We start from the raw sequence: 22957 nt of genomic DNA on the forward strand, positions 1-22957 counted from the left end.
TTGTATTTCCTGGCCCAAGGCTATGAATATGTAGGGGCAAATTCCTCTCCGCTATCTCTTTTTTTTAAGAACATTGTTGAGGTTCTTCTTGATGCAACACATAGGGAGGATGCAAGTAAATCTAGGTTGCAGATTGTAGCATACAAGACTTTGAATGAGGTTGTTCAATGTTCAACTAAAGACAACTTCTATTGTTATGCAAATTGTTCCTGTCATCATGCTTAAGTTTAATGAAACTTTGGAGATGCACAAACTATCATCAGAAGGCAAAGAAAAACAAAATGATTTTCAAGCACTTCTATGTGGTTTCTTGCAAGTGATCATTCAAAAATTGTGTGCTTTTGAGTCAACTAAGTATTTTATTCTACAATATACCCTTTCCGGGGAAGATCTTTGCAGCACTGAAGCGACAAATTTCTTTCCTGCGCATATTGGAGAGAGATAGAAGAAAGAAAAGTATGAGGAGTTAGTGATAAGATATTGTTTGAAGGCATTTCATGGTGAAAAGGTCATTAGTTTGAAACCTTGTGGGGACAAATTTAGCCATAAATAAAGATTGATGTGATTTAAACTGAACACAATCCTCGAATGATTTTAACAAATTAGATAGCACTGGAGAAATATTTCTCAAACCACACATAAACATGGTTGATTTATAAAAATAATAAACACTAATTCATCCCAAAAAAAAAACATTTAACATAATAATAAAAATTCGCTTGAATTTATAATTTACAGAAAGATAGATAATGTAACAATTTAAAAATATTAACACATTTCCTAGGATCAAGATCAATCAATGTTGAAATATTATACTAAAAAAATGTTGAAATTTTATATTAAAAAATATCATATATCAATTTTTTGTTATGTAACATTTAGTAGTACTCCATGAAGATATATGTTTGATTTCTCCTTGAAATCAGTGGGTTGAAGTGGCCACACATTCAAATCTCTATTGTCGTAAGGAAACATTGTCAAACCCAACAAGTCACTCCAATCCAACTTTTTCTCTTCGGACATGACGAACCTCTTGCCATAGCCTTCAATGTATCCTAGCTTCACTACATACTTCTGTTTCTCTTCCCAAGGAAGTTGGAAGAACTCCTTTCCAACTCTTTTAATACCATCTATTAATGAGTTTGGAAAATTGTTATTCAGAACCTACAAAATGCCCACCACATTATATTTATTCATATATTCCCAGACTCTTCATGATACCAAGAAAGATCAAATCACTAAAATGATACCTGGAAGAATCCCCATTCTTCACAAGCCTGGGCAATCTGTGGCCATACATTCAAATCTCTATTCTCGGAAGGACACATTGTCAAACCCAACAAGTCACCCCAATCCAACTTTTGCTCTTCGGACATGGCGAATCTCTAGTCATAGCCTTCAATGTCTCTTGGCTTCACTACATACTTTTGTTTCTCTTCCAAAGGAAGTGAAAAGAAATCCTTTCCAACTCTTTTAATACCATCTATTAACGAGTTTGGAAAACTATGATTCACAACCTACAAAACGTCCACCACAATATATTTATTTATACATTCCCAAACACTTCATGATACTAAGAAAGATCAAATCGCTAAAATGATACATGGAAGAGTCCCCATTCTTCACAAGCCTGGGCAATCTGTGGCCACACATTCAAATCTCTATTGTCGGAAGGACACATTGTTAAACCCAACAAGTCACCCCAATCCAACTTTTGCTCTTCGGACACGGCGAACCTTTGGTCATAGCCTTCAATGTCTCTTGGCTTCACTACATACTTTTGTTTCTCTTCCAAAGGAAGCTGGAAGAACTCCTTTCCAACTCTTTAAATACCATCTATTAACGAGTTTGGAAAATTGTGATTCACAACCTACAAAACGCCCACCACAATATATTTATTTATATGTTCCCAAACACTTCATGATACCAATAAAGATAATCACTAAAATGATACCTCGAAGAGTCCCCATTCTTCATAATCCTGGGAAACCTGTGACCACACATTCAAATCTATATTGTTGGAAGGAAACATTGTCAAACCCAATAAGTCACCCAATCCAACTTTTGCTCTTCGGACACGACAAATCTCTGACCATAACCTTCAATGTCTCCTAGCTTCACTACATACTTTTGTTTCTCTTCCAAAGGAAGCTAGAAGAACTCCTTTCCAACTCTTTTAATACCATCTATTAACGAGTTTGGAAAACCATGATTCACAACCTACAAAACACCTACCACAATATATTTATTTATATATTCCCAAACACTTCATGATACCAAGAAATATCAAATAACTAAAATGATACCTGGAAGAATCCCCATTCTTCACAAGCCTGGGCAATCTTCTCAATCTCTCCTTCTCTCTGCAATCCTTCTAAAAGCTTGGCCATGTCAATGATGGAGATGTTGAGTTGATGATCAAATATTGAAGTTGGTGCTAATCTTTCTTTGTCACTTCTGATATACCTTTCTGGTATTGTTTCCTTCTGCTTCTTGGCAAGTTCTTGAACACTCTTGACCATAAGAAAAGACTTACCTCGACTGGGAAGGTTGCTATGAGAACTCTCATAAAGTGAAGCTATTATTTCAAACACTCAACAAACTAAGAAATCAATGAAACTTTTAACTCAGGGACTTAGGTAAGCACAAATTATTTGGTTGAATGTTTGAAATTATCAGATTTTTGTACATATTTATCGTGTTGGTAAGAAAATCAATAAGAATTAAAAGGGTCTCTCATGCAGGCCATCCAAGTTTAAACAATTGAGAAAAGTATAATTTTAATCTTATATCATACCTGTTCATGACACATGAATTGGTCATATGAAAAAAAGAAAAACATGTTGGACTGAATTGGTTGGCTATATCTTTCTGGAACATTTGTAAAAAGTCAACCCTTTGAATACGAAAATCTTGGTTCCATTCTACATGTTTAACTTAATGCAATTGTTACTATGTGATCTTCGTTCATGTCGTCCTTTGATTACATTACTTCTCACACATTGTATCCACATGTACACTCTTTTTATTTCCAGTTCTCAAATTGTATATGCATACATAAGTTTTTCACACATTCTCAAGTGATTTCATCATTTTACATCATGTTATTTATATATACAAATATCCAACAAAACAAACCCAAGAGCACAAATATTCATAATAACAAAAAAAAATTGGGATATAAATAAAATATTTTAATATGAACTAATATTGATGTATACTTAAAGATATATTAATAACAAAAAAAAACATTTTTAATGTGCATAGAAAAAATGTCTCATTGCACATGTTATGTAAAATATATATGTGTGTGTGTCGTTAAAAGGTTTGAAGTAGTGTTAGTATTTTACAGTTTGATATTTTTTTAGATATATGTTTTTTTGGTTGAAATCCAACAAAGATTTTTTGAACATACAAGTTTAAATTATGTAATTTATATAACATTCAAAAATACAATTTAAACAATAATATTATATATATAGAAAGAGATTTTTTTTTCAAAATTTGCGCTCTAAAATTTGCACCTGAAGAAATTTAATCCCTCTCGACTCATGTTAGATTCGTGCTTAAGAAGGATCTACACTAGTTAAATAGTTGAAATTAAAAGAAAACATTGTCATTAAATATTTCCCCATCAAACAATTTTGCACCCTTCATCTTATTTAAAAAATAAGAATACCTATCAATGCAAATATGTCATTTCACACAATGTCCATCTACTTAGTCATGTAAATATGTGATTTCACACAATGTAGTGTTCATTGTATTAATAACATTTGATGTTTAGAAAGTGCTAGATTGATTGGGAACACTGATTGTTTTCTCATTAACCTAAATTAAGTTGTAAAAGACATGTTTAGTCATAATAACAGATTAACTATTTGCCATAATTTAAAAAACCAAAAACAAAAACATTTTATCTTTATGTAAAAACATATATATACTTCATTTCCATTACAATTTAATGGACCATTATAATTAATGTTTTTGTTATTTTATTTAGTTTTATTTTATATTTACAAAATGATATAAAATAATAAAATAATAATACCTTTAAAACATAAAATTAATTATTTTTAAATTTTAAATAATATTAATTATAATTTTACTTTTAAATTTAAAAAAAAATACGATTTTTTTTAAATGAGAGTCACTCAAAACATTTGTTAACATTTTATTATTAATAACGACAAATTCTTACTAATATGACAAATACTTTTTTGATAAAAGGCAATCAAAATATATTTTGTTTTCTCAAAAAAAACATAAAATGACTATAACTACTTTCTTCTTTGTCTGTAATAATTTTATTTATTTTAAAATGTTTCGCGGTAGTCTAACTAGACTGTTTTTTGTCCTGAAAATAATGGAAATGTAGGCAATATTTTGATAAAAATCCAGGAGATATTTTTGTAAATCCAGGTTACAACTATGAAACTTCAAGATTCTGGGTGCCTCGAAGGTTTTTGATGGTGTTGAATCCATTTCCACCATCAAAAACATGATTCAACCAATACTACTACAAGATTTCTTGAATTGTTTTTGCCTGAATTCTGACCATTTTTAGCTGTCAGAGCAATTCCTCCACCTCGGTAGACGACTTCAAATGTTTCATTTCATATATATATATATATATATATATATATATATAGTTTTTATGGTTAAAAGGTTTGAAGTAGTGTCAGTATTTTTTTAGGTATATTTTTTTTTAGTTGAAATCCAACAAAGATTTTTTGAACATACATGTTTAAATTATGTAATTTATATTACATTCAAAATACAATTTAAACAATAATATTATATACAGCTTGAGTGAGCCTAATGGTTAAGAGCATGTGTTTCCTCTTAAGATGTCACAAGTTCAAAACCAGAGGGGGTAGAGTATGTATGCCTTTGTAGACTTAGCAGTCAAATCGTTGCATGGAGGTGGGTCCCTTGTCCCACAAACAAGGGGTCCCATACACCAATTTGGTGTCTAGCTTGGTCGTGACCTTAAAATTGGATAATAATAATAGGTGTAGTCTAACTTATAGACGAAATAGCCTTTTTCATCGGAATTCACCAAAATCAGGGAATACAATTTTTTCAATAATTTATTATTTAAAATACATTTTTGAATGCATAAATGGATTCAACACCCTTGAAAACCGTGGGGCACTCGAATTATGCAGATTGAACAATTTAAACTCAAGTTTATCTCTGTCGAATTTTGATTAAAATTAACTAGAAAAATGGTCTTGAAAAAGGTCATTTCGTCTCTAAGTTAGACTATATATATATATCTATATCTATATAGATATATATATATATATATATATTTCAAATTTTGCACTCTAAAATTTACACCTGAAGAAACATAATTCCTCTCGACTCATGTTAAATCTGTGCATAAGAATTAAAAGAAAACATTATTATTAAATATTTCCCCATCAAATAATTTTGCACCCTTCATCTTATTTTTTAAATAAGAATGCCTAACAATGCAAATATGTCATTTCACATAATTTCCATCTAATTAGTCATGCAAATATGTCATTTCAGATAATGTCCATCTAATTAGTCATGTAAATATGTGATTTCACACAATGTCTATTTCGTCGGTGTTCATTGTATTAATAACATTTGATGTTTAAGAAGTGCTAGATTGGTTCCTTGAGTGGCTGAGAACACTGATTGTTTTTTCATTAACCTAAGTTAAGTTGTAAGAGACATATCTGGCCCATAATGACAATTTACCTATTCATCTTAATTTAAAAAAGCCAAAATCAAAAACATTTTCTGTTTATGTAAAAATATATATATACTTCATTTCCATTAGAATATAATGGAACATTATAATTAATGTTTTGATTCTTATATTTAGTTTTATTTTTACGAAATGATATAAGATAATATTACCTTTAAAACATAATTTTTAATTTTTAATTTTTAAATAATATTAATTATAATTTTACTTTTAAAGTTTACCTACAAATGCAAACGATTCTTTTTAACAAGAGTCACTCAAAACATTTGTTAACATTTTATTAATAATAATGATAAAATGATAAATTCTTACTAACATGACAAATCATTTTTTATAAAAGATAATCAAAATATATTATGTTTTCTCAAAAACATAAAACGACTATTACTACTTTCTGAACATACAAGTTTAAATTATGTAATTTATATAACATTCAAAAATACAATTTAAACAATATTATATATATATAGAGAGAGAGAGAGAGATTTTGTTTTCAAATTGCGCACTCTAAAATTTGCACCTGAAGAAATTTAATCCCTTGACTCATGTTAGATCTGTGCTTAAGAAGGATCTACACTAGTTAAATAGTTGAAATTACAAAAAAAAACATTACTATTAAATATTTCCCCATCAAACAATTTTGCACCCTTCATCTTATTTAAAAAATAAGAGTACCTATCAATGGAAATATGTCATTTCGCACAATGTCCATCTATTTAGTCATGTAAATATGTGATTTCACACAATTTCCATTTAGTCAATGTTCATTGTATTAATAACTTGTGATGTTTAGAAAGTACTAGATTACTTGATTGAGTGGCCTGAAACACTAGCTGTTTCTCACTAACCTAAGTTAAGTTATAAGAGACATATTTGGCCCATAATAGCAGTGCACCTATTCACCTTAATTTAAAAAAACCAAAAACAAAAACATTTTATGTTTATGTAAAAATATATATGTACTTCATTTTGTTATGAAACTTGCTCACAGAAAGATAGAAAAGAAAGATCAACGCCTTAGAAATCAGCCTCTTCGAGGGGGCAACCTCCTTTACATTACACAAATGAACAATTCTTAGATGATACAAAAGACAAAACCTCCTTTCTATATATAGGAGTCTAAGGGGTCACAATATAACCAAATCCGACCTAACAATAATAATATAAGGGCACAAAAATAACAATAGTGGGCTTCTATGGGGCACAATAATAACAATATAAGGACAATAGGGGCACAACAATAACAATAAGGGATACAATGACAATAGTAGTGGGGGAATCACTAGTATTATAGGGACCTAACATGCCCCTCTCCTTCAAAAAAGTGTTGTCCTCAACGCTTGAGTAGTTCTGGATGCTTATGTATAAAATTCTCATCCTCCCATGTGGAATCTTCAGAGGGTAAGTTCTTCCACTTGATGAGATACTCTGAAATTGATCGATTTCGTAGCTATCGATTTCTCGTTTCTTTGACTGCTTCAGGTTCCAATATGATTTTTCCATCCTCATCAAGTTCTGGCAATATTGTTTGAACTGGGAGCTTGTCACCTATAACCTTATTTAAGCATGAAATATGGAAAACTGGGTGCACTCAAGAAGCTGTAGGAAGCTCTGATTTGTATGCCATAGTACCTATCTTTTGCAACACCTTGAACGGATCATAATACTTTGGTGATAATTTATTATCCTTCTTACCTTGCTTGAGGGACATTTGTTTATATGGTTGTATCCATAGGAATGCCCAATCACCTACAATAAAACTTCTTTCGCTCTGATGTTGATATGCCTGCTGTTTCATTCTATTCTGCACCAAGGTGAGGTTATCCTTTAAGAGTTGGAGAACTTGTTGTTGATGCTCGATGTGATCTCCCACTGCTTGAACCTTAGAATTTTCTTTTAAATATGATGTGATGGGTGGTAGATGATATCCATAAAGTGCCATAAATGGGGTCATTTTTGTTGCAGTATGGAAGGAAGTGTTATACCACCATTCAGCCAGAGGCAACCATTTGACCCATTGAGTCTATTTATCATATACAAAGCAACGAAGATATCCTTCCAAACATTTGTTTACTATCTCAGTTTCCCCATCAGATTGAGGATGATAAGATGAGCTATGAGCTAACTGAGTACCAAGACAAGAAAATAATTCTATCCAAAAATTTCCAATTAAAATGGGATCTCTATCGCTTACAATAATCTTTGGGTTTCCATGTAGCTTTTGAATTGTTTCCATAAATGTAGTAGAAACTGTACTCGCTTTAAATGGATGAGCTAATGCACAAAAGTGTGCATACTTGGTAAGTCTATCAACTGCCACCATGATAACACTCTTTCCTTCGGACTTGGGTAAACTTGTGATAAAATCCATTAAAGTCTCCTCCCAACGTTGGCTTAGAATGGATAAAGGTTGTAATATACCTGGGGTCTTAATTGTTTCAACTTTATTTTGTTGGCAAACCAAACATTTCGCCACAAACTTTTGAATATTCGATTTAAGGCCATCCCAAAAAAATTCCTTCTTAACCCTGTGGTAAGTTTTTAGAAATCCTGAGTGCCATCCTAAGGGAGAGGTGTGCAATTCCCTAAGAATCTTTTGTTTGAGTTGGGGATTCTTACATAGGTATAACCAATATTTGTACCATAACGAATCATTTTTCCAGCTAAATGTATCAGATGTACTGGGATCTTGTTGTATCTTTTGAATGAGTGCCCACACTTCTTCGTCATTCTTCCATTCATCTCTTGCTTCATTTATCCAATCTGGTTGGATAATAGAAATGGTGCAAAGAAATGTTTCCACATCCTCATCCTTTCTTAAGAGTGCATCTGCCACAACATTTTGCTTCCCTTTTTTGTAGATGATTTCAAAGTCATAACCCAACATCTTTGTGACCCATTTTTGTTGCTCTTTTGAAGATAATCTTTGTTTTAAAAAGTATTTAAGACTATCATGATCTATTTTTACCTAGAAGTGTCTTCCCATTAGGTAGGGTCGCCATTTCTTAAGTGCATGTAGTATTGCCAACATTTCCTTCATATAAATAACTTTGTGTAAATACTTTCCTTTGATTGGACGACTTTCGAAAGCAACGAGTCTTTCTTCTTGCATTAAAACAACACCAATTCCATTTCCTAAGGCATCACATTCCACAATAAAGGTTTTTGTGAAGTCCGGTGTAGCGAAGACCAATGCTTGGCACATTGCCTCTTTAAGATGTTCAAAGGCCTTCGTTGCTTCTGGAGTCCATGAAAATGCATCTTTCTTCAACAATGTTGTTAAAGGTGTTGCTATTATCCCATAATTATTAACAAAATTGTGATAATACCCTGTCAACTCGAGAAATCCTCGTAGATGCTTTATGGATGTGGGGATTATCCATTCCTTAATGGTTTTAATTTTTCTAGGGTCTACCTTAACACCTTCATGAGATACAATATGACTAAGATATTCCACCTCTTGTACTCCAAAGAAACATTTGAAGCTTTTTGCATATAATTATTTCTCCTCCAATAGTTTGAGCACCCTGTCAACATGTTGAACATGATCCTTCCAAGACTTGTTGTAGATTAGTATATCATCAAAAAATACTAACACAAATTTTCTAAGGAAGGGTTTGAAAATGGAATTCATCAAACCTTGAAATGTAGAAGGTGCATTGGTAAGGCCAAAAGGCATGACCAAAAATTCATAATGACCCTCATGAGTTCTAAATGTTGTTTTTGGAATGTCTTCAGTCTTCATTCTGATTTGATGATATCCTGAATGAAGATCCAACTTGGTGAAGTAAAATGATCCATGCAATTCATCCAATAATTCATCAATGACAGGAATGGGAAATCTATATTTAATAGTGAGCTTGTTGAGTTCCCTATAATCTGGACACATGCGCCATGATCCATCCTTCTTGTGTACCAATACTACTAGAGCAGAGAAAGAACTTTGACTAGGTTGAATTATACCAGCCTCTAACATTTCTGCAACCATACATTCAATTTCACTCTTTTGGGCATAGGGATATCTGTAAGGCCTGATGTTTGGAGGAACACTTCCTGGAATCAAATGAATAGCATGATCATGATCACGAATAGGCGTGATGCCTTTGGGAGTCTAAAATACCTTGGAATGATTGTCCATGACTTTTTGGAGATCTGGAGAAATAGATGATTTTAATGTGGGAACCTCTAGTGAACATAATTGTGAAATTATGCCTCGTTGTTCTTTCCTTAGAAGCTTTGTCATTCCGTTAGAGTTGATTATCTTTCATGGTTTCCCTGCGATACCCCTTAATTCAACTTCCTTTCCTTCTGAAGAAAATTTCATGAAAAGCTCTTGAAAATTAAAAGCTATTGTACCCAAGTATTGTAGCCATTGGACTCCTAGTACAACATCAACACCACCCATTGGAATGGAAAGTATTGGGATATTCAATACATATTCTCCCATGGATAGCTTGATATTATGTCACTTTCCTGAGCAATTTATGGTTCCTCCACTTTCAACCATCACTTGACACTCTGCCGAATCAATCAACACTATTACTTTTTTCTTCTTGATATGCCCTTCTATCTTGATAGTTTGAGGAGTGGTAATTCCAACCAATGCATTACAATATATGGTCGGATTCATTTCTTCTTTCTCTAGGGTTTGTTCCTGGTGTATATCCTCTTCTTTTGACATTTCTTGTTCATTTTCTTCCTCCTCTTCACAATCTATGTAAAATAATTTCTTCTCAACACACTTATGACCTTTGCTATCACAACTGTAACAAAGCCATTTTGCTCTTTTTTCTTCCAATTGTTGTGGTGTCAACCTTGTAGGTTGTGGATGGCTAGGGGCAACAACACTTCCATCTTTATGATTGTGAGTGGTAGGCTTCCTTGTTGCCATAATTTTCCTATCCATTTTTCTTGCCAACCTGAATGCCTTCTCCAATGAATCAGGTTCCCAAAGGTGAACCTCATGTTGGATGTTATCCTTTAAATTCCCTATGAACACATCAACACTATGCTCCTCTGCAATATATTTTACTCTTATATTCAATTTTTGGAAGTTCTCAATGTGCTCCATCATTGAATCCTTTTGTTTGTGATTTATCAATTGGCTAAAAAAAGTGTTGCTTTTTGTATCCTCATAATGTGCTATCATTTCATCCGTAAAAAATAGCCCAAGTGACAATTGTTTATGAGAGCAAAGCCATCGATACCATACAAACTGATTTGGTTCCAAATATAAAGTTGCAATGCATACTTATTGTGTGTTTTGCACATTATGGAGATCGAAAAATTGCTCCATCTGTAGTATCCATGATACGGGATCCTTGCCATCAAACTTCCTCATATCGATCTTTAGAACATGGTGGTTCTTCGATCCAACGTTAGAGTCTATGAGATCATGATTAACATTTATTTTGTTCTCATTAGGAGTTTCCTTTACTTCCCTTTCACCATTAGTAAACATTTCTTGTAGGAACTTTGTCAAATCTATCTTAAAATCTTCCATCTTAGCTTCCACACTATCCATATTAGCTTTTACGCCTTTCTTTAAACCATCCATCTTAGCTTCCACGCCATACATCTTAGCTTCTACGTCTTTCTTTAAACCATCCATCTTAACTTCTGTTACTTTTTGTGTGAGTGAAATTTGTTGCACTTGGTCTTGTAATTTTGACATATCATGTTACATTTCTTCTTCTTCTTCATGAGTCATGCTAGAGCTTTCAGGTTGCTTACTATGTGTTTCCATTTTCTTTTTTCGGGGCATCAATTACTGATATTAATGCTTCACTACGCCCTTTGAATTCCTTCAAACTATTTTTTCAAACCAAACTTATGCAAAAAATTTAAAAAAACTACACACTTTTTTTCATTTTGTAGGAGCTTCATATTGAATCTACTGTATCTCTGTAATTTTGGATCTCCAAGGTCTGAAATTGCTTATGCAAAAATTTAAAAAAAAACTACACACCTTTTTTCACTTTATAGGAGCTCGATATTGAATCTGTTGTATCTCTGTAATTTTGGATCTCCAAGGTTTGAAATTGCTTCCTGAGGTAACCCTCTAAGCACTCTTTCTGACCTCGCAAGTCTGATGAATATTGGATTCTCCAATGAAGAGTTATGTCAAATCTCCCACGATGACCTCATTATAGACTGGTTCAGTAGAGCGAGCTTGTACGAAGTGCCATGTGTCACTGTTTTGACCTTAGGATCTGAAACTGATACACAGAAAACTATAGTTCGTTCTCTTTCTGTAACTTCTTACGAAATTTCAATCTGATTCTCAAAAAAAAAAATGAAGAAGTAAAAAAGTTATGACGATTTTCCCCAGGTCATCTGTTTGAGATATAATTTGAGATCCTGTAAAAACACTAACTTCCTTGGATCATATATCCGAAAATGTAGCGACATAAGATCTGAAATTCAGACCCGAGGTTTAGAGAGATTTCAGATCAAATGGGTTTTTTTCACTTCTGAAACATCGCAGAAAAAAGTTATAGCGAAAATTCCATGATGACCTGTTTGGAGCAACGAAACCCTAGAATCCAAGCTCTGATACTAAATGTTATGAAACCAACTCATAAAAAGATAGAAAAGAAAGATCAACGCCTTAGAAATTAGCCTCTTCGAGGGGGAAACCTCTTTTACATTACACAAATGAACAATTATTGGATGATACAAATGACAAAACCTCCTTTCTATATATAGGAGTCTAAGGGGTCACAATATAACCAAAGCCGACCTAACAATAATAATATAAGGGCACAAAAATAACAATAGTGGGCTTCTATAGGGCACAATAATAACAATATGGGGACAATAGGGACACAACAATAACAATAAGGAATACAATGACAATAATAATGGGGGAATCACTAGTATTATAGGGACCTAACACATTTCCATTACAATTTAATGGAACATTATAATTAATGTTTTGATTATTTTACGTAGTTTTATTTTTGTATTTTCAAAAAGATATAAAATAATATTACCTTTGAAACATAAAATTAATTATTTTTAAAATTTTAAATAATATTAATTGTAAATTAAAAAAATACAAACTATCTTTTTTTAATGAAAGCCACTTAAAACATTGGTTAACATTTTATTATTAATAACGATAAAACGACAAATTCTTACTAACATGACAAATTTTTTCTGGATAGAAAACCATTAAAATATATTATGTTTTTTCAAGAACATAAAACGACTATTACTATTTTCTTTTGTGTCTATAGTAGATGATACCTGAATATAGATCACACAAACTATGATGTTATTTTTATTTGTTTTAATAAAAATTAAAATTATAAACATTGAAATCAATAACTGATAAGAGAAATACACAAGTAAACATTGAAATCTGTGAGATCAGACCAGAGCCCGAAGTTGAGTATTTTTCATGCAATTCAATCCAAACAATTTAATATGACTCACCCACAAAAGGACCTTAATATCATTGTTCGTGAGCTTCCCTCCTTCGCCATCCACATCATTTCTAAAAGACCAAAGCATACTCAGAAAATCGCCTTTCCCTCCTCCATTACACAACGCAATTTCACGCTCCTTTTTTAGGCTCAGTCTTAGGCTGTAAGGTTCTTGATGACAGGCCATCCAAACGGTCCCGGGAGCAATTGTTTTCTCGGAATCTATTTCACTACGTAGATCAAACCGATCGCAAGGAGGATCACACTCAGCGTTTGGCTCAGACTCGCAACAGAGACCTGCAACAACTCAAGGGATGAATCCATGTTTTTCTATTGTTATTATTTTTTTTCTATTATGGTCCTTGACCTTGTATATCGTAGCGTGGTGGAAGAGAGATTCATAAGGTTTAGTAAGTTATTTATTATTTAGTTAGTTGTGTAAATGAAGGAGGTTGTTGATTGAATGGCTTAACGTTTGATCTAATGGTGTAAACAGGTACACAATGGCAACCAAGGGAGTTGTTATCAAAGAGGAACGTCTTACGACATAATTATTTTTTTATATTAAAATAATAATTTAGTTGTAATATAATATTTGAGTTTTTAACTAAAAAATCTTAAATAAGTTTTTTTAGTTAATTCTTTTTTGGGTAAACACCCACTACGTGCGGAGGAATTGCCCGGATGATAAAAAATGCCCGGACGATAAAAAATGTCCAGAGTCAGGCAATTTTTTTCAAGAAATCTTGCAATAGCATTGTTTGAATCACGTTTTTGATGGTGGAAATGGATTCAACAACATCAAAAACCTAGGGGACACCCAAAATCTTGAAGTTTGACAGCTGTAACTTGGATTTACAAAAATCCCTGTCTGGATTTTATCAAAATATTGCGGGAATTTCCATAATTTTCAGGGCAAAAAAGTACTTTGGTTAGACTACAACTTATGTTATGTATAATTTTTCACTGGGTCAAATTATTAAAAAAAGAAGAAGAAATTATTATTATTACTATTATTATTAATTAAAACATTTTCATTCAATCAAATTAAAAAAATAAGAAAAAAATAAAAAATAAAATAAATAATTATAAATAACTATGATTAATAATTAAACTAGCTTAGATCCATTTTAATTGGAGATTTACCAAGGGCAAAGACAAATCAAATCTCTTGAGGTGTAATTTTTTTTTAAAATGGAAAAAGCGTTGAGAGGGATCAGATCTCTTGAGGTATAAACTTCATTTAGAATGGAAAGAGATTTTATCCCTCTTGGCCCTTAGTAGATCCAGAGTTAAGATGGATCTAAATTGATTTAATTAATATAGTAATTATAATTATAATTATTTATTTATTTATTATTATTATTTTCTTCGATTTTTGGTAATTTGATTGAGTGAAAATGTTTTAATAATAATAATAATAATAAAATATTATTTTTATTTTTATTTTTGTGGATTTTGACCAAGTTAAAACGATTGGACAACATCTCTTCACTGGGTTGAAGAGTGCCTCTCAGCCCAATATCACGACTTTCCATGGATATTTTTTAATAAAATAATAAAATTAACATATTTAAATTTAACATTATAGATAACCATTAACACAATTCAATGTGTTTACCTTTGGACCTGGAGCATGCCTTAAAACTGGGTATTCTTCGCTAAGAGCTTATCTTCTTCGGACGTAAGAAAACAGGTTAATGGCCCAAGACCGGAAGGCATCTAGCACGAGTAAAAACTTACCCCTTTAAAGACCAACATCGAGTAATCCAAATGGCATAGTTTTTCTTGAATAACAATGATGAATCAGCGTGTACTAGCAAATGGTAACTAATAATCATTATCCAATTAATAATTTGACAACTGAATTATAATAAATTTTCTCACTATAAAAAACCAAAATTCATATCCTTACTAAATATACCTTATGATTTAAATTTCAATTTAGAATTCAAATTACACAAGACATCTTTACCTAAAGTTTTGACATACGAAAATGTCCAAAATTGAATTATCCTTTAACATTATTATCACGGTAATTGTAAGTCTCGTACAAAATGACCAGGCTCACCATATTCATAAATTTTCAAATCATTATCTATTCTTTCCCTATCAGCATGGTAAGAACTTGAGCTTACACTGGCTTTGATTTATTTGTGATGATAGCAAATGATAAGAAGGATTGTGTATGTATTAGAACAGAGCGATTATCATTAATTACTGCATTATTATGCTTTAAAGGTTCAAGATTACTTTGATTAGTTATGTGATTTTCCTTGTTTTGGGGTTGATGCTCAATTGAGCATATATCTGATGCTCTCTGTTACTAATTCAGCCTGTCCTTGACTGGTATTTGTAGGTTTGATAAATGGGTGTTTAATGCAGGGTTGTAGGATTTTCTAGGATTCTAGCTGTCGTATTTTAAGGGTTTTGTTTTTGCAGTGCTAATTTCTTAAGGTTTTTTTAGAGACCTACTTTCTTAATACGATACAGTTTGGATCCCCCGCAAAGTTAAGAGGGATGGCTAATGTGAACTTTTATCAATCAGCAGTATCAATGATTAATAGTGAGGGTGGGTAGTTATTCTTCTTGAAGTCAGTATCAATGATTAATAGTGAGGGTGGTAGTTATTCTTCTTGAAATCAATATAGTTTCATCTTGTGAATATTAAATAAACTAGTAATTTCCCCCAAAAACTGCAAAGAGATTAATAATGAGGGTAATAGTTATTTTTCTTGAAATCAGTATAGTTTCATCTTGTGAATATTAAATAAATTAGTAATTTCCCCCAAAAAAATGCAAAGAGACTCCGATATAATTGTTAAATTGTGGTAATTTCAATCACACATGTACATTTGATCCAACAGTTTTAAATTTCAAACATCCTAATATTATCAGCCTTTGAAGTGGAGAATACAACACCAATTAATTTTAATTTTAATAGAATAGTTTTTATACAGGAAAAAAAAAAACAAGATCATACGGAATAGGTGTGTTGGTCTCCAAAACAACATTATCTATTATATTTGAATTTAAGTCAGACCACATATGGCATCATCTTGCACGCCATTGCTGTGAATTATTTCCCATTCTCTCCAGTTCTCAATTCAAATTGAAGTTTAAATTTGTTGTTCACACAATTTGTTTTGAAGTTTAGGCTCCAATTTCAAACAAATGTTAAACAATTATGCCTTTTACTCAACATGGGTTATATTAGTTGCAATCTCATGGATAGAGAAATATTCAACGTTGGTCTGATAAAAAGAGAAATCCATAAAGTCCTTGGATACGATGGTATAATCCAGAAAATGTATTGGATATTTGTAACTCTGCCAGCCATGGATTAAATCTGTTCGTCCAATTGCCAAGCTTGCTGCTGAGTTATCAGTGATTGATGCTAAATTTCCTACCTTATGTCTAAATGCAGGAAGAGGGAATCCGACATGGCTAGTGGGAAGCTTCAAGATTTGTAATCGTAGGACAAGTTTGAGAAACATACTGTTACCCCTCCTGAACTTGATTAACAATTCAGGAGGGAGACTAGATTTGGGCCTTGGCGATAATCTTGTATTGAAGTATTATACAAAGAGATTGGTCTAAAATAGTCCAGTTTAAAGCTCCCTCATTATTTGCGATGGGCATTCAGGAAGGTAGAAATTCCATTATTCTGCCAGAGTTCGTAGATTCTTCTTTTGCTCCAAGAAGATTAACATTATTTAAAAGCCACATATTATGAGGAAGATAGAGTTGGGAACCCATTCAGTCCCAGGAGGCTTATTCTTTTCTTGGGGAAACAACATCCTGTATTTCTTCTTCAGTAACCGGCATCGTCAGTAGAGGTTGAAGTAGATTTCCTTGCAGATTTGAGTTACTATTGTGTTGTCTGGTATTCTATTACAGAAATTTTATTATAAACCCTTCTATTCTGAGTGGTTTTAAGGAAACGAGCACAGCTTCTTCCACCATCTTTAAGCCATTGAATTATTGACTTCTGTCTACATAATACCTCCTTTTTCTTATCTTTTTGAATTTGAACCCTATCAAACTCATGAACTTTTTAATAACGCAAGGCTTTATACCTTCCAGTATTTGAACGAGGGTGATTAATGTGGTTAAGCACTGTATCAACCACTAAGTCAGGCATGTCTAACTTCTTCTTTTCTTTTATAGATTCTCATGAGTCTCATTCAAGGTTTTTGATAATATGCCCTCATTTAAAAGTTCATGACTCGGTAATCTTTCCTCTATTCATTTGAAGACTAGCCATGAGAGACAAGATGGGTAGGTGAAAGTGGCTTGCTGCTACAGTTTCCACCAAGTTTTAATTTTCTTACATAGTGGTTTGCCCAAAGGTGGTCTGGTGATGCTGTCATGGCTGTTAAGTTGGGCTGGTGTGGCCCCGCAAGGGGCCACTGATCTGGTGATGTTGTCATGGCTGTTAAGTTGGGTTGGTTGGTCACATGATCAGATAGAGTCTATGGAAGCACCTACCTTATGAATGTTGGTTAATGCTTGACAATTGAAGTATAAAGGAAGCATTTGTCGTTTTCAAGCCACAATATCAATTCCTTTTCTTTTACAACACTAACCATCTCTATCTCCAGTTCATGTTTCTTTTGAATATGTTTACAAAAACCTAGTTGTTCCGCTTTTTTCTTTACATTTTGAAGCTTCTTAGAAAGGATTCACATTTTTGTTCATGTAATGTGAGTGTCTTCATTTCACTAATACTGGATTTTATTTTCTATGTCTGGGTTGCCAAACTGCAGCTGTTCAAATGAAAATGGTATGTTTTTAGGCCTCTTCGTTTGAGAGGTCTAGATTCCAGATAGATAGGCAAGTGATCTGAAAGAATTACTTTGAAACTTCACATTTTTGTTCATGTAATGTGAGTGTCTTCATTTCACTAATATTGGATTTTATTTTCTATGTCTAGGTTTCCAAACTGCAGCTGTTCAAATGAAAATGGTATGTTTTTAGGCCTCTTCGTTTGAGAGGTCTAGACTCGAGATAGATAGGCAAGTGATCTGAAAGAATTACTTTGAAACTAAAGGATTCACAAGGCTTTTCTAATCTTACAGAAAATGGTCCGTCCATATTAAGCCATAAGGATGAAAACCAAGTGAGATAATAATCAACTGATGCAAGTGGCTATTGTTGAAAAATATTTCTAACTCTCGTTTTACTTTGATATTATTTTATAATCAAGAAAATGTGGGAAAGAAGGCTATATTACAAGCCCATTAGATGAAGTTGGGGTAGATTTTATGGTTTGAAACTAACTCAACTGAAATTTTCTACATTGTTTTTATCAATATGAAAGCCTGAGAAGATAGGTGCAGGTGAAGCAATGGAGTTTTGAAATCGGTAGATTTTATAGTCTAACACTAACAACCAAAATTTTCTACATTGCTTTTATCAATATGAGATTCTAAGAAGATAGGTGCAGGTGAAGCAATGGAGTTTTGAAATGGGTAGATTATATAATCTAAAACTAACTCAAGAAAAATTTTGTACATTGTTTTTATGAATATGAGAGCTTGAGACTATAGGTGCAGGTGAAGTAATGGAGTTTTGAAATGGGAATCACAACAATAAAATCCTAAAATGAAACAACAAATGGATTTGGTACAAATTTGTTTTTGCTTGTTCCATTATTGTTGTATCTATGAATGGGTTTTTCTGCTTCTTTGCTTCGATCATGACCATTTGGGGTGGCCTTCTGCACTGATTTCCATCTGCTTTCATCATCATGAGCTAGAGAGTCTATGATGTGTTTTGTCTTATAAGTCAGTTCTATACAATGTTCAGATTTCAAAAGATTTCATTCATGGCGTTTCTTCTCCTGTAATTTCAATCAGGGTGGTCTCTGAATATTGCGTTTCCTTGTGCAGTAAATTCACTCTACATCATGGGGGAAGCTTACACACAGCTGGAGCTTAACATCATCTCAGCTCAAGATCTGAAGGAGATGCATCTTGTTGGCATGATGTAGACCTACTGTGTTGTATGGATCAATTTCGAGAAAAAGCTGACGACGCAATTGATAGAACAGGGGGCACAAACCCTACTTGGAACGACAAGGCCATATTCAGAGTGGAAGAGAGTTTGCTCCGCTGTGAAACCTCTGCTGTGATGATGGAGATATACTGCATGGGTTGCCTCATGGATACCTTGCTAGGCACTGTGAGGGTCTTGCTTTCCACTCTCCTCAAGGGCTATGGGAGCACAGATTTCAGTGGCATTAGTTTCTTGGCACTGCAGGTCCGTCGTCCTTCTGGTCATCCACAGGGCATTCTCAACCTTGGCACCATGATTCTTGATGGAGTAGATCTTCACAGAATGAATAGATTCATCCCTGCAACTGGGGGGCTGTGGGTTTCAGAGATTTGATGGGGAATCCTGTCAAACCCAGGCCTTCATTTGTGAGAAAATTACTGTCCATTAAACCTAATAATGTTGTTGATGCCCAAGAACAGCAATCCCAGTGTCAAGACTTCAACAGTAGTGCATGCAAGGAACAGGGCAAAGATCAAGAAAAGCAGAAAGATGGTGGTGAGATGGTTGGGAAGGAGAAGAAGAAACTTGTTGGCTGCTATCAGATTCTCATGGCCCCAAAATTGAAAAGGAATAAAGTTGGATTGAAGAATGGGGCTGCAAAAATTCATCTCAGTCCATCTGACAGTAACATCTGTGCCAAGGAAGATCAAGATCCTGTTGTGGCTTACAACAAAGCAGTAGTAATTTATGCATAGTGTTATCATCAATAATATTATTGTGCACGAATACGTTGGTTTTATGTTATCATATTCTTTGTGCAAGTGCCTTCAATTCCTAGTTGATTCGTGAAGTGCTTATTATGGCATACATAAAAATTTTGAAATTCACGAGCCACTATGGATGAAAGATTGGTTTATGTAAAAGTTTGAATAGATATATGAATCTGAAAAGGGCAAGTTCAGTGTCTTCAATCTGCTACTTCGATATATATTCTTAGCCTATGTGGATGAACATTGGTTTGTGTAAAAGTTTGAATAGATATGAGTCTGAATTTTGCAATGGGCATGTTCAGTGCCTTCAGTCTGCTACTTTGATAGATACTCTTAGCCACTGTGGATCACACATTGGTTTGTTTAAAAATTTGAATAGATATATAAGTCTCAAATGGGCAAGTTCAGTGCCTTCAGTCTGCTACTTTGATATATACTCTTAGCCACTGTGAATGAAATATTGGTTTGTGTAGAAATTTGATTAGATATATGAGTGAATTGGGCAATTTCAGTGCCTTCAGTCTTTTTGATATATACTACTCTTAGCCACTGTGGATGAAATATTGGTTTATGTAAACATTTGAATAGATATATCATATATGAGTCTGAAATGGGCAAATTCAGTGCCTTCAGTCTGCTGCTTTGATATATATAGAGTATATATATTTGTTTACAGGATGATCACTGCATTTTTAACTTATGTCCATTAATCAAATCGATCTTTCAAAGACACAGTAGGCTTTCCTAATCTTGCAGAAAATGGTCCGTCCATATTAAGCCATAAGGATGAAAACCAAGCGAGATAATAATCATCTGATGCAAGTGACTATTGTTGAAAAATATTTCTAACTCTCGTTTTACTTTGACATTATTTTATAATCAAGAAAATGCGGGAAAGAAGGCTATATTACAAGCCCATTAGATGAAGTTGGGGTAGATTTTATGGTTTGAAACTAACTCAACCAAAATTTTCTACATTGTTTTTATCAATATGAAAGCCTGAGAAGATAGGTGCAAGTGAAGCAATGGAGTTTTGAAATCAATGAAGGAGATATTGCATTTTCTAGGAAAAATGCCATCATCCACAACCGATTAACCAATTCTTTATTCCTATGTAGCATCCTTTCTTTGACATAAGTTGGACAGAGATGAGGACTTACACCGACATTCCATATTCAACAACTCTACTTAGACATTGACATAACTCATATAGACATCTCTATGATTGGGACTCAGCAACAGACAAACTCTGCTGTCAAGTCAGCTTCTTATGAAATGGCGAGAGTCTTCTTAAAAATTTCAATATTTCTACAGTTGAGGATTGTAGCAAAGCTCACGGATCAAACTTAACTCCATGCTTATGAGGCATCCGCGTTCTCACAGTTACTTGCAGCTCATTCTCAGTTTTAATGGGAAGGTGATATATGGTGTATTATTGTTGCAGTGGCAGGGGATGGATTTTAATTGTTGGTTGGACCAAAAGAAATTGATGCAAATCAATATTAACTAGTTATTGATAATTTTGCCCACTGAGTTCCCTCAGGTCGAGTATAATGCTTTCCCTGCTTATCAAAGAATATTGCTTATCAAAGAGTATTGATTCCTTTTCAATAGGAGTAGCATGTGAGTGTTAGTTTTATAAAGAAGATTCTTTTTATTATTAATAAAAATATAGATAGTTAGTTTCATTTTAAAGGGTTATAAATATGAGTTATAAATACAAGACTTAAAAGGTTGTAAATATTTCAAGGGTTGTAAATATGAGTTATTAATTGTTTTTACTCAAAACATGATAAATAGCAATTTAGCAATTTCTTTTTAGTTGAGTGCCTCAAATTCATGTTTCTTTAGGTTGACCGTAAACCCACTAAAGTGGAAAAAATTGTGATTCCAATAATTAGAGGGATTGTCATCATGGGTTGATAAGAAATTTAATATTCCAAGAAGAGGAGGTAGTAGTAGATTCTAAATAAATTAGCAATGCAATAACATAAATGTTTGAAACAAATTTAAAGAGATCCACCTTGTTGAATAATGCACACACTGCATGGATAATGAATTTCCGCACTTTATGCCTTACGTCGTTTTCTTTGCAACATCTGGTGCAAATGCTAGTTGTAAGCACTTTCACAGTAAATAGAATCAGTTAGTGGATCAACACTAGTCTTATTTTGAATTTACAGGTGGCAGCTTGATACACAGGTGGCAGTACCAAGAACAAGAACAAAGTGGCTGTAAGTGAAACGTCGACTCAGACGTTACAAAGGCATGCCGATCTTCGCACAAAATTTGACATTAAATTTTGGGAAGTAAACATGTATCAGGGACAGTTCAAGAATATGGTGAAGGAACCAATGGGAGGCATTCTTGACATCACAGAGGCCATTATCCACTCCGAGGAAGATAAAACGCCAAAAGAGGCCATTATCAACTCGGAGGAAGATAAAATGCCAGAGGAGATTCTTAAAAATGGAGAGAATGAGAGAACTGTTGTGCCGCCGAATGAGGCTTTTGAACGCTTCTTAAACTCCATACCTCTCTTCTCCACCCCCGGCATTCACAACGCTGCAGGTTCGATCCTCACCTCATTGTAATTTATCTGAAGCGTGTACGATAGCATATGGTTCTGATAATCTAGCTGGAAATTTTAGAAGAATTCTAGTTATCTGTTCATATGCATTACTGACAATCTGTGCTTCTCACGTGCCATTTAAATATCTGAGAAATTACTTCAATAAATAATACATTGCGAAACATCAGGCTGCCTGGTTCTCATAAAATTTGTCAGAAATTAGTGCATTAGTTCAAGAAAATGCACAAAACTTATTTTCACAAGTTTTTCAACTCTCGGCAGAATCCGTCAAAAATAGCTTGATTAATTAGTCTCGTTTGGTATAACTAGTCTCTATTTATTTATTTAATTTTTGACAAGATGCTACCTCTTATTACGATAAAGCAAGCGTGCCCTCTTGTCAATCTGGGAATATTGCAGGCAAGTGTCCCTGCGCACT

The 22957-nt window shown here is 33.3% G+C and overlaps 1 protein-coding gene across 5 annotated transcripts in view; it reads left to right on the plus strand.

The window, feature by feature from the left end:
• Positions 1-22069: 22069 nt before the first annotated feature.
• LOC149248243 (SNF1-related protein kinase regulatory subunit gamma-1-like) overlaps positions 22070-22957 on the plus strand; it is a 156103-nt gene continuing 155215 nt past the window's right edge. The window contains exon 1 of one of the 5 annotated variants that reach the window (XM_089458381.1): positions 22070-22517. In XM_089458381.1, coding sequence (XP_089314507.1) covers positions 22262-22517 — 256 coding nt within the window. In that variant the 5' untranslated portion in view covers positions 22070-22261. The remainder of the gene's footprint in view (positions 22518-22957) is intronic. The other 4 variants (XM_089458380.1, XM_089458378.1, XM_089458379.1 and 1 more) reach the window with 4 other exon arrangements.

Source organism: Pinus tabuliformis, chromosome 7 (genome assembly GCF_031772625.1).
Source record: "Pinus tabuliformis cultivar Carrire ecotype Pingquan chromosome 7, CPIR1, whole genome shotgun sequence".
NCBI lineage: Eukaryota > Viridiplantae > Streptophyta > Pinopsida > Pinales > Pinaceae > Pinus > Pinus tabuliformis.